Source organism: Hetaerina americana, unplaced genomic scaffold, assembly GCF_022747635.1.
Source record: "Hetaerina americana unplaced genomic scaffold, ioHetAmer1.1.p SCAF_33, whole genome shotgun sequence".
In the NCBI taxonomy this organism is placed as follows: Eukaryota; Metazoa; Arthropoda; class Insecta; order Odonata; family Calopterygidae; genus Hetaerina; species Hetaerina americana.
Window position 1 is genome coordinate 2,531,613 of NW_027286908.1, and position 20,113 is coordinate 2,551,725.

The 20,113-nt window shown below is 36.3% G+C and overlaps 1 protein-coding gene across 1 annotated transcript in view; it reads right to left on the reverse strand.

The window, feature by feature from the left end:
• Nucleotides 1–7,540: 7,540 nt before the first annotated feature.
• LOC139691359 (BLOC-2 complex member HPS3) overlaps nt 7,541–20,113 on the reverse strand; it is a 33,776-nt gene continuing 21,203 nt past the window's right edge. Inside the window, exons 11-16 of the mRNA XM_071589144.1 lie at nt 18,162–18,418; nt 15,714–16,092; nt 14,445–14,719; nt 12,951–13,127; nt 10,946–11,060; nt 7,541–9,427 (exon numbers count right to left, since the gene is read on the reverse strand). Coding sequence (XP_071445245.1) covers nt 9,231–9,427; nt 10,946–11,060; nt 12,951–13,127; nt 14,445–14,719; nt 15,714–16,092; nt 18,162–18,418 — 1,400 coding nt within the window. The 3' untranslated portion in view covers nt 7,541–9,230. The remainder of the gene's footprint in view (nt 9,428–10,945; nt 11,061–12,950; nt 13,128–14,444; nt 14,720–15,713; nt 16,093–18,161; nt 18,419–20,113) is intronic.

Here is a 20,113-nt window from a genome sequence, read left to right on the forward strand (position 1 = left end):
ACCTCAGCTGTCGGTTGCCTCCCCTAAATTCTTAACGCAGTGCCGCCTTTAAGGTGCTTAGTTTTTTCCAAGTTTTCATGTTAACACCACCTAAATTAGTGAACTGTTGGACCTGCTCTCGTTTTTGCTTCTAATTTTGATGTTTAACTCAATATTCTTGTTTCTACAAGTCCATCTGGACGTAGATTTTAAAGGAATGAGTCTCATTCCATGCCTGTCACATTGTAGTGTAGTTGGCAAGTTCTACAATGCTCTCAGAGGCTCTTTGACTAAATCTTGATCATTCCCAACTTGATTAATTAACTCACCTACCTACCACTTAATTCTTACTTCCAGCCCTTCCTTTGCCTCCAATGCCATTTCCTCTGCATGTATAGTACATGGAAGAGCAGAGTTGATATCACAAAATCCTGACTTATTCAACTGCATATCTGCACCCATTCTGTCTCTTAATTCACTCTCTGCACCTGTGCAGTCTGAGATGTGTAAAGATTTTGGATAACTCGTGTAATCCACGTAAATTGGTGGATGGACAGCACTTCTTTTGTCCATTAGTTCTCATGCTATTGTAGTTGAGTCTGGTATACCTATGAAAAAAGTTTTCATTTTTCAATGGATAAATTTATTTTCTAAAAGGTAGCAATGAAAATACTTTTTTTTATGATACTTCTCGACTGCTCATGGTGCACTGCTGATGGGACAATCCAGTACTGAACGGGAAATACTGAATGGTTTGATCTTTAATTATATGATATAAATATAAAAAACAGTGAAGACTCATCATATATGGAGTTTCTTTGATCTTTACATGTCAGAGATTTTGTTTAAATGTTTTTTAGGGATTGCAGTTTGATAATTAATATTTGTGGTCTGGAAAATTATACGCTCCATGTAAGAAATTCAGTCAGTTTGGTGAGAAACCTGCCTTAGTGCATTTCACTGCACTCCGTACAATTTCTTATAACTACGACCAGGCTCCTTGAATTGCAAACACTGAAGAACATTATAGCTGCAAAGTACAGAAGTGCTGTAAATACTTCTATGGTAATATTTGCATCTGGCGGACGTTTAAAATAATCCATACTTACCTTTGGCTCTCAGGTAAGAGTTATTCTGAAAAAGTGTACGAAATACACAAAACATCTAGAGAAAGTATGCCATAGTAGAAGAATAAAATCCCATTACCATGATTCAGTCCACCATACAGGTACCTGTACTTTTCCATTGCGGTATTGATATATTCATATTAACATTTATGGGGATGTGGTAGTCGAGTGTGAAAATTCAAAAAGTTTCTGTAAATCACATTTATTTCTTGTGTGTATGTTTAGAGAAGTCGATATAGTAGTTAATGTATTCGTGTTTGCGAGTGTTTTATCATATGTATATAAAATGAAGAGCAGCAGGAAAAAGTCTCCTGGACTTTTCTGCTTTGAATCTGCACCCTTCCCCACTTACCTTGTGTTTGTCCTTGATGTGTGTTTCTATCCATTTTATTTTTCTTGGAATTCTGAGTGATATCTTTTGGTAAATAATTAACTTGGAATTGTGCTTTTTGAATATACTTTCATAGCATAGTGCAATTGGTTCACTGTATTAGTACACTTTTTGATACATAGCTGGAGACACATGTACCTGAGATGACATATGTTGAAAAATGATTTAACTTGTAATAACAGTATAATGGAAAAGTACTGATCTAAGTTATTTATTGAAGATGAATTTTCCAAAACTGGAGCCTACCATAGTATCCAAGATGCATTTCGATACTGTGGTAGGCCGTCAGCTTCAGCCTAGCTGTGTGTTAATTTTCAGGTACCAGATCTTCCTGGGAAACTGGGGCCAACAAGGGCTTGGAACTAGATGAGCTCTACCCTCAGCCATTAAACCAACCTTTGAATTGATTCACTGTGATTTTATTAACATGCATGGCTTCATTAGAAATCTTAACCTCACAAGTGTTATCCTTTTTGAACTTGCCAATTACCATTTCTATGTATAGCATTGCCAAACCCTTTGGTAAGCTGGATTTTTGAAGTATCGGATTGAAGTTGTGTGTGTGTGTTCTCTAGTATAGCCTTCTGGGGCAATACAAAGGAACTAGAGTATTCTTATTACAAAAATAATCAAAGCCATTTTTGGGATATCCATTACATTTCCAGATAGGTCATTATTTGAACATCTTAAAATCTTACATTTCCTCTGTATATATTATCCTACACTGCTCTTTTTTGTAAAAAAAATCCTCTTTCCAATAAATACTACTTTCCATGATTGATAAACATGTGGTGGAGAAAATATCCATGCAAATGGACAAAACATAACCTGTTCTATGTGAAGTCCTCACCATTATGCTTCCCAAATTTATGATATTCATCCATAATCAATTAAATTCATTATTTTTTCTTTTACTTTTTAAATGAATGCGCGTAAACTGCTGCAAAGTAAGTTGTATTACAGTGTGAATGAGTTCTTTGATGATTACGAGGGTAGGCTGAAAACTAATGCACTTATACTTGTAGATCATAAAAAAAATGACCTTCAGAAGCACTCCTCATGGCATATGGAAGTAAAATTCACCCTCAACACATACACAGGTTTGAGGTTGTTTCATTTACCCAGTGTATTTTGAGAAGCGGAAGTGTGGAGATGTGTTCTAGTGTAATGTGAACGAAAGTTAAACAGCTTGTTATTGTCGAATTTTTAACCGCTGAAAAAGTGACTCACACTGAGATCCATTGTCGTTTATGCTGTTAAGGTTGATAAATTGTAAATTGATACTGTAAATCGATGGGTAGTAAAATTTTGTGGTTGCAAGCCTGGAAAAGACATAATTGTTGTTGAAACATGCAGCGGACATCCAATCACAGTCCGGTCTGAGTTTATGTGACTGATTTTCTGGAATGAGGGGCAATGGTAAATTCTTCTCAGTATATGCAGACTCTATAACATCTCTGATGTGGAGTTTTTCATATTAAAAGCAGTCTGGCGCCAATAATCTTGCAACATGGAGAGGCTCTGCGAAACCTGAAATTTGAATCAATGCCACGCTCTTCTTTTTCCCCCGATTTTTTTCCTCAACTCAAGAGACACCTCAGGGGACAGCTTCCTCCATCTCAGACGATGAGGTGAAGGCAGCTGTCAAGTCTTGGATTCGAGGAAAGGCAGAAGTTTTTCAGTGATGGAATGAAAAAACTTACTACTTGTTGGGAGAAATGTGTTAGCCTTAGCGGTGACTATGTTGGAAAATAAATATAAGATTTTGAAACTTAAGAATTGTAGTTTAATGTACTTTTTGCTCGATCTTGCTTTTTGTTTTCGTTTGTCATCTACAAACATGTGAATTAGTTTTCAGCCTACCTTCAAACCTGAATTGCAAGAGACTGGTTGATGGTGGGCTAGGTTGTCAAGCTGGAAAGTGAATGGAAGCAGTGAGAGTATACAGCAGTGAATGGTAGTGCTTGAATATTTCCCCAAACAACCCTCCCCCCCTTTACCCTCTTGTTCCACCATTTTATCTCGCTTGATTGTTTCAGTGTGACTTGCCCTGTTTGCTGGACACCATGGGAATTGAGATGGAGTGGCAATCTCCACTCCAATTCCACCTCTAATGGTTTTGTTATTGATCTTTCTCTCACAAGTATTTGCTTAATAATGATTGTGTTAATTAAATAAAAAGACTGTTTTGTATTGAAAAGAGTTTTTAAGTATTTTTACAATGTATACCACTGTCCATTCCAATGGGAAAAATGAAGCGAGATGAGTGAAAGAGTGCTAAGCTTTGACTTCAACCCATGAGAGGAGACGATGGTTATGGGTAGTCACAACATCTAGGAGTCTAGTCTCTCTCTCTCATTGTGTTCCATTGATGATCAGGTATGTACATAGCTCTAAGTAATACCTCATTGGAGATAGTCCTATATAAGCACAGTATCAAGATTCTCTGGTAGCACCACATCTCAAAGACCTATGTTCCCTTTCTTCTAGCAGAGCCAAGGGTCCATGCCCCACGTCCATAAAGTAACATGCTCCACGTGATGGTTTGAGGAGATGTTTTCTTTGACTCTGGTTGATGTTGCTGGGTGTAAGTATCCTTTCCTTTATATTAAAGACCACCTTGGTCTGATTAATCGTACTAATGATATCTTAAACCTTTCAACCATATGATTTAATGCACTTCCATTGATAGTTATGAAAATTGAGAACAAGTGAAATAATCTTTTATTCGTGGATGTATTGGAACTCCTGCTGTAGTTTATTAAACCTACACACTACTGCCTCCTCAAGTCTAAAAGTAATAACATTTATGCAAGGAACTAATATCTTTTAAATGTTGCAAAAAATGACTGCTGCCCAAATAAGGATGGCTAAAAGAATGTATGTTTACATGTATGCAAATTGTTGTTGGTATTTGACCAGTTAAGGTAGGTCTGGATGGATATAGACTATGCAACAGTGCAACTATCTATTTCTCTGCATCTGCTAACAAAACCAAACTTGATATCCATCAATACAATAAACCCTTCTTCAATTCCAAATACTTCCTTCCTCCATTCCGTCCAACATTCCTATTCCTTCCTACCAAAACCTTGGTCGCCTCGCCTCCCATTCTCCCCTCTATATATTAATCTTCAACATACCAACACCAATCAAAACACAGAGCATTCAAGTATCCATCTTTCCTGCCTCCTTCATATTTATCCCAAAAGTCTCCTCTCTTCCCCACCATGCCGAATACTTACCCATTTGTTTTCCTTTCTATCCATTTCTCCTTTTCCGTCTTCCTCCCCTCCCACATTTCAAAAAGCCTTCTATCTATACCTGTCATTTTGCTCTTTCTGCACCACACTAAACCTTGCCTTTACTAAGGTTTTCAATAGTCATTGCTTAACATCCTTATTCTCTGTCCCTGTCGTAATTTCCTTCCTCCTTATAAAATCTACTTAGCCTGATGCATTTCTTCTACCTATGTCCTTCCTGCTTTGCTTTGACTATTTTGGTCCAAAACAATTCCGAGGTAGCTAAGCTAAGCACTTGATCTAGTTTATGAATCACTATTTTAATATATAACTTGGTCTTCTTCTTTTTGGAAAATGCACAACCTTACCTTTGTTTATGCTTATTCTCATCCCATGTCTATTGCAATGAATTTCTAATGCACTCGGCAGAGTTTGCTATCCCTTGGCCGACTGGAAAACTTGGTCATAAGTAAACCTAACTCCCTGCTCACTTTCATTCCTATCCCCAGTTATCCCATGCTTCTTAAATCATTTTCTCCACATAAAAATTGAAGAGCACCAGTGATAATGGATAACCCTGCCTTACTTTTCTTCCTAACACTGCCCATCTGGATTTTCCATCCCCCACTCACCCCAAAGTCTGAGACATGTGCAGATTTTGGATAAGTTTCCTATCCCTCCAATCTATTCCTAATTTCTATTATAGATGCATTAATGGCACTCAATTCAACCTATCAAATGTCTTCTAAAAATTTTAGAAATATACAAATACAGGTACATCCTGATTGTATTCTATGTTCATCTCTATTAGCAACATCATATCAGCTATGGTGTGCCTCTTCCCTTCCTAAACTCAATCTGATCATTCCCTAAATAATCATTTGCCTTGTTCTCCATCCTCTTGTTAATGATTCTGAGAACCACTTTAGCTGTGTGCAAAATGGAACTTTTTGTTTTTTAGTCCTCAAATGTTTGCTGCCTTTCAAGTCTTCCAGCAAAATTCCTTCCTTAAAAATGTAATGAATTAGATATTTCATAAAAACATTTCCTCCTGCATTTTCCTAAACTCTTAAATTGTTCCACGGGAATGTTATCCTACCCCTCAGCCTTATTTAATTGCAATTCTCTCTCTATCGTGCCAGTAAGTAAGCCCTAGCTAAGCTATCCTCATCTACCATATGTGATCTTCCTATGTCTAAGGTTGCTGGCCTAATATCTTTACCATGGAGTTCCTATGTGTGCACAAATATGTTGGCACCATTATGCTAAATTTCAATGATGTTGGTAGCGGTAGGATTTAAATGGCCTCAGGAAGGTATTAAAAGTAACCTTGTTTGTCCTGCATTATTTCCTCCTTTAGTAATCCTTATAATAATAGCGACAATATAATATTTATTAGACAAGGGATATGCAGTAGTCTTTTTCAATGGGCAATATAATAAATTAAATAAATTTTATGCTGAAGAAATTAACTGTGTGACTAAAATTCTTCAGATGCAAGCCAAGAGTAAATTACACGCTAAAACCGTGATTGAGAGATATTTCTTGTCCTTATTAATAGTTGAAATGTTGCAATTTTAATATATTATTTAAAAAATGTTGGATGAGTTATTATTTTAACCTATGAAGCTTAGCATCACTAAATTAGGTATCTTTCTTCCAGGTATAATTATAGTTTCAAAGGAAAGTCAAGGTTTTCTTTGAGACAAAAAGGACGACAAGACAACAAGGATTTATAAATATGGAGACTATGAAATGTCGAGCTGCAGGCAAGTTTTAAAAAAATTGGTTTGCAGTGCAGCCTAGAATGAGAATGAAATAATTGAGACAGCTTCCTCTGGCAGCACAAATAAGTCTTTAATTCATGAGACATGACCCCAGAGTTCAATGCCACATTTTAAGATTACAATGGAAAAAAACCAAGTTAATTAATTTCAAATAGTCCTTGGGGATTACTGTTTCAGCTTTTCATATCACAAAGTTTGTTGCGGATAGTTTTGTGAGGTTAGCTAGTTAAGGTTCATTGTGATAAGGATGTTTAAGTAACTTTGAAGTTTAACAGTTCTTATTCCACAAAAAATCAAATCTACCTCTGTTTAGTGGATTACAGCTCACAAATAACCTTCACATCATCTGTTACTGATGGGTTTAAAACTCAAGAACAATATATACTTTATTAATTGATGATGGAAATGTTATTTTTATGATTCAACTGGGTTAATGAATGGCTTTAGAAAACCATTAGAGGGCATTTATAATGGTTTAATAATGCATTGTTAAATCCAATTGTTAGTTAATATGAACATTAATTTAATGATGGAATTACTGGGAAATCAGATTTTATAAACAAATAAGGATGCTCATTTGTGAATGTGAACTTTGTGACCACAGTAACATCATCTGTCAGTTATGGAGCTGTTTAAAGGTCGGTTTTGAATCCCATATTAAAGGAGTTTGTAATTTTACGCAGACATTTGTAAATTTCCAAATTTTCTGTGGAAAATTACAAACTCCTTTAATGTGGACGTAACACAATTCTATGAAGTGAAGCCTGAAAGTGTTAAGTATTATTTATTGGTTCCGAACCAAAAAAAAAATAGTTTTAGCCTTAAATTTTTCAAGACGCATTAAAATCTGGCCTCATGCTGCCTCCAGTTAATGCATTAAGTTTCATTGAGAATGGATTATGCTTCATTTAACTGATTTACTTAAGATAAAATACAAATAATTCTTTGCTTCACACCATGATTTTACCAGAAGAGCAATGTTATTTATTAAAAATTTTTAAGGGTAGAGGATATTTAAAAATAATTAATATGAGAGTTAAGAAAAATTGAATTAAGGATTTAAAAAAAAGTTTATTAACAATAAACAAACATTAATTGAATGCATTCTGTGATATTACATTTTTACAGAGGTAGAATATAACAAGTACCGTGGTATAACTGAGAATTTCCTAACAGCTGACTTCACAGCATCACATTTAAGTGCACGATGTGCAAACAGTCAAGTGTAGCCATATATTTTACATTTATTTATATTTATTAGGCATCTGCATAAAAAGAGGGATTTACTTCCCATAGGCTTATTTTTTTTATACATATATCTGCAAATAGTGCAAGTCAAAAACACACCCATTTTCATTTCATATATGGTTTCTTATAGTACATACATACAAAGAGATCACCATAATTTTCACAGTAGTTGCTTGGGAATCCTTTTAATTACTCTAATCCATTCCGATGTCACCTGAGAACAGCTCAATATTAAGTATCAATTCAATTTTTTTCAAGGAGATAAAAATTCTTATTATAAATTGTTCTGATTTTATAATTAAACAACTTTTGTTAGAGATCAACTCCAGGTGTTCTATACATAGTTTACGTTAAATTGTTTCAATAATATCCAACATTCCTCTATTTTATGATCATGCAATAATTTCAGTTTTATCTTCAATGGGCTCACGAGAGACCCATTTTTTTTTACCTTGTATGTTAATCACTTTGATTTACATTTAACAATCTATTGTCATTGTTAAACTTTTTTATTAAAAAACTATGTGATCACTGGATACAGCGGTGTTGAGATGGTTTTTTGTCATTTAGTTCTCCGATCTCAAATATACTCTATCATAGTAAAATGGAATAAAAGTTGTTTTAAACTTTTTAAACTGTTTTATGTACAAATGCATGCCTGGAACCATAAATATCACAAAAATATCCTAGCGAGTAATTTTTGATCTAATAGAAGGATTTTCTAGTTTACATGCATTCCAAACGGGTTATGATGTCCAATTAAATCATCTGAAGTTCATGTCCCGCTTGTTAAAAATCACTGAGTGGGGGGTGGGGGTGGGTTTGGGTGTATTTTGACTTAGTATAGCCCTTACTCTGCAATCACACAGTTTGCAGGGTTCTCAAAGGCTGTATAGGCACCAGAAGAATAAATAGTCTCTAATTCATTGGCCCACATTAATAAGTACAAAAGCAGATCTATATAAAATCTTTTCATCTAAAAATTCTAAAAGAGATCTATTGTTTTCAATGTAAATAGTAACATAAATCTTTTCAACAAACCAATGGCAGCGTAAATATTTTTAAAAAACACTCCCAAGGAGTGCATTCTTTTCGTTTGATGCTCAATTAATATGCAGTTTCTCACAGGTACAATGAGGGGAGGCCATATATCACAAACATCAATAAATATAGTAGGCCATGTGCCACTCTCTTTTTCTTTCCTTCCCTCCTTCCCTCTCCACTCCTTCAATACACACTAAGCATATAAATTTGTGCAGACGCAGTGATGAGAAGAATTTGAAAATGCAGGATTTCAGATCATCACAAAGGACGAAGGTCATCCGTTCTCTCAAGGTGCGGGGTGATTGGGAGCAGTGGGCAAATCGATTTTACAAGTGTGTCTGGCGGCTTGCGCAAAAGCACTTCTGCGAATCCCGTGAATCTTTCAAGCACCTAACAAGTGATAATGAATTATTCATAGGTTCAACGTGGACAGCAGTTGATTTCCCGTGGCGATGATGAGTGACCTTATGTGATTGGCATGCTGAACTTGTTGGCAGCACCTTAAATAATGAGCCACGTAGGTTGCGACCTCACCCTTTCCGCCTCCTGGGGGCAAAACCTTGACGAATTCTTCAAGGGTCATAGTGTGCGCCAAGTGGGATAGGGCATCTGGAACGAAAAGAAACGAGTATATTTGCGTGGAAAAAATTGGAAGGAGAGTGTTTTCATTTGAATTTAAACACTCTGTTGAACATAAATACATAGGCCACCATGTTCACGCAGGGTTTTTGTTTGGTGGTGCTTCAAAATTTAGCAGTTTATGTAATTTGGATTCATCAAAAAAACTACCTTGACCAATAGATTATCCTAAAAAATAATGCATTAATTTGTGCAGCAATATGATAGTAAAAAATTTAAGAAACCTCACAGAGTATTTTTTTACAATTAAAAGTAATGGTTGAATAAATCTACAGAGTACAACATATTACTCCGTTAAAGAGTCCCAGAGTTTATACTTGAGTGCAGGCATTTCTGTTAGACACTTTACTTTCTGGAATAACGATAGGTCTCATATGGAAAAGATCCAAGGGCATAATTTGTAATTCTTACAAGGGTTTGATTTAATAATAATAATAATACACAATATGCATAATATTTAGGCCACTATAATAATTAGGTCGCCATATTAATGGTGTGGTAGCTCAGAGCATTTGGCCATTGGCCAGCAGTCTCATAGTTAAAATGAAATCAACATCCCTAGAAACCTCCAGCTTCACCCTAGTTGTATGATTTTTAAGGATCACATCTTAAAGAGAAACTGCAAGTGACACAGGGCATGGAACTGACCCCCACTTAGTACCCAGAACGTGTGAATTTTGCATGTGGTCACGCTTAATATGAAGTTAGCTTTAATCCCTTAGAAATGAAACCAACCTTTACATTGATTATTGTAGTTATTTTAGTTATCATGTAATTGAATACGAAAACATGACATTCTTTGACTGATACCCAAGGAAACATCCTGCTTATAATTCAGGTCACAGAGTCCTGAAATGATCTGCTTTTGAAGGACTCTCAGATCAATATCCATACAAGCCACACTGCCTAGGATGTCACAACACCATCAAGAGATGACACTGGCTGGACAAAAGATCAGAAATTGACTGGCAAGCTGACATATTTAAACATAAATCTTCCTTCTTATAAGCAAAACCACAAAAATCAACATATTTGTTGGGGAGGAGTCAAAGATGAATATAGTTTATGGAAAAGGAATCCCTGGGTAGAGTTTAGCCAATTGAGTTGGTGCGTTTCAATCCTTTGGGTGTCCTGATCAAGAACATAATTTTCCATTAACAAAAATAAGACACAATTGCTGTGTTTCATTTAATGTTCTTTGACCCCTCGTGTGGGTATAAATTTTCCCTATTCATCAACACACGTCACCTTTTGACACTGCCCTGGCTTAACTTTGTACTTTTTGTATCAAACATAATTACAGTCATTTTGAGATCTTCCTTCTTTTTGCTAAATGAAATCCTTGAGTTAAAAATATCAATTTTTCCCAAACTTGGACTTGAAATTCAGAAGAGGTACAATAACACTTTTTTTTAAGAGGCCAGCTTGAAATTGAGAAATTTGACAATTTCAACATACTCATCATTAAATAATTCAATTACTTCTTACCTCTCAAGATCTTGGTGTAAAAGCCTCTCATGGGACTCTGCTCTTGTGAAGTTAACAGTCGCCTTTGTAGCAGTAGAAGCAGATATTTCCAGTCATTATCTGCAGCATATTTGTCCTAGAAGAGAAGTTTACAAGAGGATTTACAGGGGTTAGACATTCAAAAGAGGGCAATGCATTAAGACAATATGTTGTTAACTCCTGAACAGAAAACACAAGCAGTTGAGCAGTTGAAGGACAAAGGAGTCATTAACAGATAGGGATTAAGATACACAGGTTTCATTGAAACACCCTAAAAGAATCATCTTTCCTTTCTATGTTTCAATTTCAATTAGAGTGGTATGTATTAGACATAGGTATTAATCATTTGAGTGTGAGTGAATATTCAGTACAAATGAGCACAGATATACCCTTTTCCTCTCATTTAGCGATGATAAATATTTTCTCTGCATTCGATGTTTTCTGGCTTAATTTTGTGGAAGTTCATGTTCGTTAAATGAAGAACAAAATGTATTTTTCCACTGTTGTATGTGTGTACAATACAATATGGAAAATATTTTCTATTTGATTTTAACTTTATTCATACTGATTTATGTGATGTCATCAGATATCAATTACAAGCTAACCCCCGTGTTTTAGGTTATTTTTGTGATAAGAATAAACACACTGCCTTACGGCATAATGACAAAAGGGGTGTCTACATTACTATTTAAGAAATACCCTCTTTTGGTATAGATGACCTAGAATTTATGAGATATTGGTTTCAGTAGGAAAAGAGTGCAAAAATCAAGTAGTTGACAAGGGCACATTAGTATGCTTGACTATATATTACTATGCTGGTACTACATCATTACTATGTGACTAATAAACAAAAACATGTCTTTCCTTGCTTTTTCCACAGATATCACCAGAACATATATGAGAACAAAAGCTAAAATGAATGAAATGCAAAGACCAAGGATTTGACAAGGAAATCTATTATCTTCATATGGAAATCTAACAGGAAAAAAGTAAAAGACAAAATTGCCATCAGGCGGACATAAAAAATTCAAACAATGTGAGAATTGATAATTATAAAGCTCCACCCAAATCAACAAAAAATACAAAATAATGACAAAACGAGTTTTTCGTAATGTGAGCTTGAATCATAATAGACCTTTTTAATAATAATTGGTGAAAACACAACTGCAGTACTAAATTTCTATCAAGCTGAATATAATCAACTATTCATTTTTATCAATATACAAACATTTTTCTCATAAAAACAAGTTGCCTACACTTAAAAGGGTCTATTTCTCTGATTAAGGAGTTGACGAGCTAAAAGACTGTCAATCTCCAATCAAATCCATTGGCCAAACTAAAAAGACTGTACTTATCCACAGATTTTTATTATATGGTACAACGTGTTTCACCGACTTGCGGCATCATCAGGTACCTGATATACCAAAATTTAGAAAGATGTAAAACAGAGAAGCTATCAGAGAGGGTGAGAAGGAAATAACACTGAATGAAGAAGAATGGGTGGGTCGCAGTAGTCCAGTGGGTAGAGCGTTGTACTGCTGACCGGAGGGTCCTGGGTTCGATTCCCGGGCAAAGCGCTCTGGGCACCTGTAGCTCCACCCAAGCTATGTGATTTTTTGGGTACCAGATCATCCTGGGAAACCATAACCGGCACAGGGAAAGGAACTGGCCCCCCCACCCTGATGTGTGAATTTCACACGCCGTCGGGCTTAGTACTGGGTGAATTCTACCATCACCTACTAAACCGACCTTCGGGTTGATTACTGTGTTTGTGGTTTTTTAAAGAAGAATGGAAAGTTGCAGTAAAACCAATTTTAGGATTGAAATACAGATGATGACGAAAGTTGCTGTCAAAATGACGATGGATTTCAACCAAATGAGAATAATATAGAGATGGGTTCTTAATGGGCAATTATATAATTGGCCATCACTGACACTTGGCTCTATGTTATCTCATATGTATCTCTGGCATCCGATAAGCACTTACCTTGGCATACTGGAGTAATGTTTGAGGACAGATCTCTAGGAGAAAGAGTGTAGCTTCCCTCGGGGGCAGACAGAGGGCAAGCAGACTGTGGCGCCCCAATGCCATTGGACACCCTTGGAGGAACTGCCGCACCTCCGTAACGCACTCAGGATGGATTCGTTTGGAGCACAGTATGGACTGAGGGAATGGTTTATACAAAACATGTACTCAAGAGACTGTCCACATGCTCTCTGGCAGCCAGGTTACATATTATTCTTCCCCATTCAAAGGGCATAGTTCCTGTTCTAGATATTCTCTCAGAAAGTTCATTTAAATTGCAATAATAAGTGAATTTGACAGTATATCACTCAGTTAATATGGTCAGAGATTTACTCAATTAAAAGACTTAAGTCTTATCAATTGAAACAGGAGAAGGTAGTACGTTGATTTGTCAGATAGACACAAAGAAAATAGGATATCATTCAATTATTTTCATGTTTACCTTCATTTTTGTATTTATAAACAATTTTCAAAACAGAACTGCAATTTTAAAAAACAAAGATGTGAATTAATTTTGAAGCTCAAAATAATTCAATTGAACATTAATATGAGAAAAATTACATACTGTAGAAATGAATTACTAAGTGAATAATTTGCAATACATGCTTAATTTATCAAATGTAGGAGATAAATAGTTCTCATTAAGATACACCCAGAAAATTCAAATGGTGTTATAGTGATGGGCATACTGATACAAATCAAATGGAGGATTGACTATATTAAAATAATATTTCATTTGGCTGTAAAGGGATTTTTACACCACTGTAAGAGTAAAAATGAAGGGGAAAATTGAGATTGGCATGGTGATTTATGGGTAAAGTTAATCACTCATCAGTGATCAGATGCACATTCACAATATTAAGATGTTCACATTAACACGGGGGGTTATTTCCCAAATAGGTTTACAAGGAAATTAATCCCATTGCCAGGGACCGTATTACACATACAAATACACACACAGTCACACTGGTTAACCCGAAGTGGTTTATGGGGAAGTTCGTCCCTTGCCATGGACCGACTCTGAGCTACCTTAACCACTAAACTGTTAACTAGGAAGAGACCAAATTGGTTTGCGAAGAAATCAATCCAAATGCCAGGGACTTACTTCAGGGGAATAATACACATAATCCCTCAATTTGATTCACTTCAGCCTTGCATCACATCGGTTTTTCTCATTAAGAGCCCTGAAGAGAACCACCTCGTGGTCGAACTATGCAAATCTGCTTTTCACTGGCAAGGGATTAACTTTCCCTTTAAATCACCACACCAATCTCAATATTCTCCTCCTTTTTTACTTTTACAATGGTCTAAAAAACTCTTTGTCTTAAAAAAAATATTATTTAATATAGTCAATCTAAAAAGAGGCATAAGAAGCTCAATTTATCCTTTACAAATGGAAGATGTCATCCAAATTTGCAAGAAGGTGAGCAGAGAAGTTCACAATCCTGCAGCTACCTGCAATTTGATGAGGCACATCCTCTGTCCATCTGATGGTGGGTTGGAGGTTGATCCTGAACTTTTCTTACGAGATTCACTATTGAAAGGAGACATTTTCTCCAGGAATGGTAGTCTGGGACCAAAGATTTCCCATTCATTAACTGAGTCGGCCACTGGAGGGGCTGCTTCTCCATTAGGGGAGTCCAGCGGCACTTCTGTGATCAAGCCAGCGAGATAGGAACGCACCAGCATCTTCAATTCCTCAAGAAGAGTATCTTTGGAGCCTGAATTCTCTGAAAAAGCATCATGTAAGGTCTATGTAAATAAAAAGAATTGTTAAATTAACTGCAGCTTCAGGATAGATACTTCAGGAAGATAAAATTCCGAGAGAAAAAATAACTGTAAGAAGAATTCATGTGAAGTGTAATCAATGCAGAATTTTAGCAGGAATTTCCCTAAGAGAAAATAGTTTCACAAAAAAAAAACTGCCTTCAAATCCTCTGTCAAATTTGCTTTTGATTAGCCTTTTCTTAACAAATACATTGGTAGATGCATATATATACGTGTGTGTATATATATATACATATATACATACATACATATATATATATATGCGTGTATATGTGTGTTTATATATATATATATATATATATATATATATATATATATATATATATATATATGTGCGTGAATGTATATGTAAATGCATGTATGTGTATGTTATGTATATATGTGTACGTATATGTATACTATACCTCATTTCAAGCCGTGGCTTTGTTGGCAAAATATAATTTGTTTGTACTTTCACATAAGTTTCAATCAAAAGAGCCAAGTCAGCAGTCAATTATGAGCTAATATTAGGCTTGAATGTGTTATGTGACCTCAAATGATACTTTACTATTGTAATTATACCATACTTAAGTAGTACATATCATACTTTAATAGTACCACAGTTATATCTCTTTACCTGTTCATAAATAGTTTGGCTAATTATTTTCAAAATCCCAAGCCAGTTTGCAATAACTGCTCAGTATCTCAGTATGTCTATTTAGGTAATCATACATCAACCTGTGGGCTTAAGTTCATTGAATCTGGTAACCATTTCTCAAAGCTATATTTTGTTCTAAATGACCATCAAAACCAGTCCTGGTTGGATCATAATATATGCTAATTTGAACATCCTGTTAAATGCACAAATGAGGATTTTTGCCGCTGAGTGGGTTGTCCTTTGAAATTTTGGAGCTTTTTGCTTTGAGAAATTAAGAATGTCACTTTGAGACATATCACCTTCCAATTTTCCCGATAACACTGGTGTGAAGTGTTTCTCGAGAAGCAACCGCAGGGCCTTCCCAGTGCTTGCTCCCTCAGCTGCTGATCCTGCAGCAGCCACCTTTTCCCTCAGGGCCCTCACGGCTCCGGCGAGGACTTTTGGGCCGCCTTTGCTCGACTTGTTACCCAATACTTCAGCCAATGCTTCCGGGCATGCCTCCGCGACGACCCCAGCAAGCTCCGAGAGTCCTTCCTCCTCATCTTGCTCAAAGAGGAGGGATGAGTGCTGCTCCAGGACAGAGACCAGGTGCCCGGCAGCCCCCAGAGATGACAGTACGGCACAGGCTCGGTCAGGGCAACCACGATGTAAGCATACAATGGCCAATGCCAAAGCATCCTGGTATAGAGGGTACAATTGGGTAGGCATTAAAAATCTGTATCTAATAGTTTAAAGGCTTTTTGCTAGCCTAAGGGTCAAGTAATATACGAGGTGTGTTCACAAAGTAAGGTGACTTTTCAAATGTTGCGGGCAACATACATTTGACTTTTGATATTTTTCTTTTGTTGTGTTGGTACACATGTCCCAAACATATGTTTACGGTTTCAATGAAATAGCATATTTAGTTTGTTATTGACAGATAGAAATTTTAGATGTGTTTTGGTGTATTCGGCAATTTTCTGCTATTAAAAAAAATGGATCAAAGAATTTGCATCAAATTATGTATAAAAAATGCAATTAAGTGCTCCAAAATACTTTAAATGTTGACAGTGGCATACGGTGAGTCTGCTCTGAGTAAAGAAAATGTTTATATGTAGTACAAGCTCTTCCAAGATGGCCGAGAAGATGCCACTGACGAGTCTCGCTCTGGATGTATCAGCACGTCAATAACAGATGAAAATGTTGAAGCAGTGAAGAAAACTGTTTTGAAAAAATCGTCGAATCACAACTAGAGATGTTACTTAGGATGTTGGCATATCGGTTGGCTTGTGCCATACAATTTGTTTGGATATTTTGGGCATGAGACGTGTGTCAGCGAAGTTTGTTCCCAAGCAGCTAAATTTTGACCAAAAGTACCATCGCATGAGCATCGTTCAGGACCTTTTGAAAGACCTCAATGATGATCCTGATTCGCTCAAAAGGATCATAACTGGAGACGAATCATGGGCACATGGTTATGACGTCAAAACCAAAGCCCAATCGTCCCAATAGAAGAACCCACGAGAACCAAGACCGAAAAAAAGCATGCCAAGTTCGATCAAATGTCAAGGTTTTGGCTCACTGTTTTCTTCGATTACCGTGGCGTAGTGTATCAGGAGCTCTTACCACAAGATCGTACGGTCAATAAGGAGTATTACCTTGAAGTGCGCCCTTTGCGAGAAACAATATGAAAAAAAACGTTCGGAATCATGGAAAACAATTCATGGCTTTTGCATCACAATAATGCACCTGCTCACTCATCGTTAGTTGTGAGAGGTTTTCTGGCCAAAAACAACACCACAATCATGCCTTAGCCACCATATTCAATATGCTTGCTCATGATTAATTCACCTTAATCAAAAAACTTGCAATGTTGAATATAAAATCTGGATACCTAGCTTTTCATGAAAATCAGGAGATTGTGAAGTTAATGTTCCAGTATCATATTAGCTGGTATGGACTGATTCAAGAATACATATTTCAAAGTTCAGCAAAAATATATGAATTTCAAACATATTTTCAGAATACCAATTTCTCTGGCAGCTTTCACCAAATTATTATTATTATTATCATCATCTACAAAATGGCCCTTGTAGGTATTTGAACATATTTATGGCCACTAACAAACAGAGAGAGCACAGGAATAAAAGGATTACTAGTTTCGAACTGGGTTGAATAAACAGGAGCTATTCACAGACGGTGAAAGATAAAGAAACTTTGTAAGCATGCTATAAGAAAGAAAATAGAAGAATGCACTTACTTATCAGTATATGAATAATGTGTTAACATAATTGTTCCTGGTGGAATCAATTTCTGCATGAAGTAATGCAAATAAATCATAGTCCATTAAGCCACCCAGCAAACCAGTAATCATATACATACTTAGTCAAGGGGTTCCTTAAGAATATTTGAATATACTTACAAGTGGACATGTAAATATTTAAGAATCTTTCTTGGCAAAATACTTTTTGGAGGACATTTTATCAAGTGGAGCTATCAATTTTTGGAATTTCTCAGCAAACTGATTCAGGATGCGATCCATTAGCCAAGGGGTCTCAGCTAGTAAGGCTAAGCTGAACTAGTTAAGTCACCAAGGCTCATTCATCAAAATAAGTCTTCAAACACAGCACTCCCCACTTATGTAAAGATCGAAAACTACAACATATCCCTTCCTCTCCCAATCAAATCTCCTTGAAGATGACACAGCTGAATACCAAAATAGCACACAATACATGGAAATTCTCCGCAAATGAGAATGCTGAGCGCACCTGAGGAGGAGGAGGTGGCTCATCATTGGTATCCATCGACTTCTCCACAGAGTTACCCATCTGCAATGACTGCTGCCTCTCCTTAAGTACTTTCAAGACCCTTTCGATACCTTGCCGACACAAGAGGAGAGCAGATGAGCGTAGGACTAGCAAGGAAACGTTTTCTGGTGAATGGTCCTCCAATATTGACAGTATCCTGAGAGAGAATGCCTCTCCATCAGGGCCAGCCAATGGGTCATCACCTCCAATTCCTTTTTCTGTCATAAATGAAAGGAGATAAATAAAGAATCAACACATCTGAATCAAGGCAAATACACATGATAAATATAAATGAATAATTTCTACTGGTATCAGGACTTTACACAGTAAATTATAGAACAAGTCAGAGAACAAAGTATCAGCTGTTTCAGTGTCCTGAAGACTCCAGAAATTTTCCTACACTAAAATAGCATTAATCTATGAGAAAATGCTTAAGATATTTCTTAAATGTACCACTAGAAGGAGCAGATTTTAGGCATGGTGGCAGATAGTTGAAAATTTTGACAGCCACATGAAAGGGACTCTTATTATACACAGAAAAAAAGTGGCAGAACAAATGTACATCAACACTCTGTTGAGTGAGCATTGGTGATTAGTTGTTTCATATTATCCTTTACATACATACATAAAAGTCATAAATATACAGACATAGTAAAGTTAGAATTTTCAATTCTTTAAATGAGGATCGCAAGTTTGCCATGAGGAGTATTTTTGCTTCAGGCCTGCAAAATTAACGTCTAATTCGTCTGTTAGTTCTTTGTTTGAAGAGAATCACCTTTCACCGAGGAAAATTTTGAGCTTGGGGAAGAGATGGAAAGCTAATGGAGCCAAATCAGGTGAATAAGGCAGGTGTGGTAAGAATTCATATCTTAGTTCACGTATTTTTGCCATGGTAATGACAATTGTGTTGAATGATGACTTTCTTTCTTGCCAGACCTGGCCTTTTTTCATGTATCTTCTGCTGCAATCGGTACAGGAGGATAGTGCAGTATTGTCAAGTAATTATTTGACCAGTGGGAAGATAATCTATCAGCAGAATTCCTTTCGTATCCCAGAAAACTGAAGCCATCACCTTTCAGACCGACCGTATTGCCTTTGCTTTCTTTGGTGATGGTGAATCATCATGTTTCCACAACTTTAAATGCTGTTTGGTCTCTGGGGTATAGTAGAGGACCCAGGTTTCATCTGTGGTGACAAACTGGTGCAGAAAATCTTATTGGTTGCTCTTAAAATGGGTCAAAAATCATTCAGAAATTTCCATTCCGATGCGTTGAGATCCTGCATCAAGAGTCGCAGCACCCATCTAGCATATAATTTTCTCATATCCAATTCTACTGTTAAAATATGATATGCCTGTTCAGATGACATCCCAACAGCTTCAGCAATTTCTTGCGTGTTCATTCAGTGATCCTCCATGACCATTTTTTGGACTTTTGTAACAATTTTTAGGTAGAGGCAGATTTTGGCTAACCTCTGTGCAGATCAACATCTAAGATATCCTGAACAAACTTAAACTCATTTGTCCACGTGGCAACATTTGAATATTAAGGAGCATAGTCCCCCACAGTGTGTTCTGAAATTCGGCATGAATTTTCTTTCCATTCGTACCTTTCTTTACAAAGTATTTGATTACTGCTCAGATCCCAACTTTTTCCATCTTCACAAATCACTACATGGGAACAACAACAGAGAGGCATCCGCACCACAGATCTCTTTCCAGAGCACTGACACATTATGTGTTTAACCATAAAGGATTACCTATTACTATGCAGAAAACTTGTTGCACTAGTACTGACATTTGGTGGTGATTCTGAGAACCTTTCTAACTACTCTCGTATCTTCAATTTTTAAATCTTATACCCTTGCCTCAATGACCATGTTTCCAAGCCATAGAAAACTACTCTCCATAATAA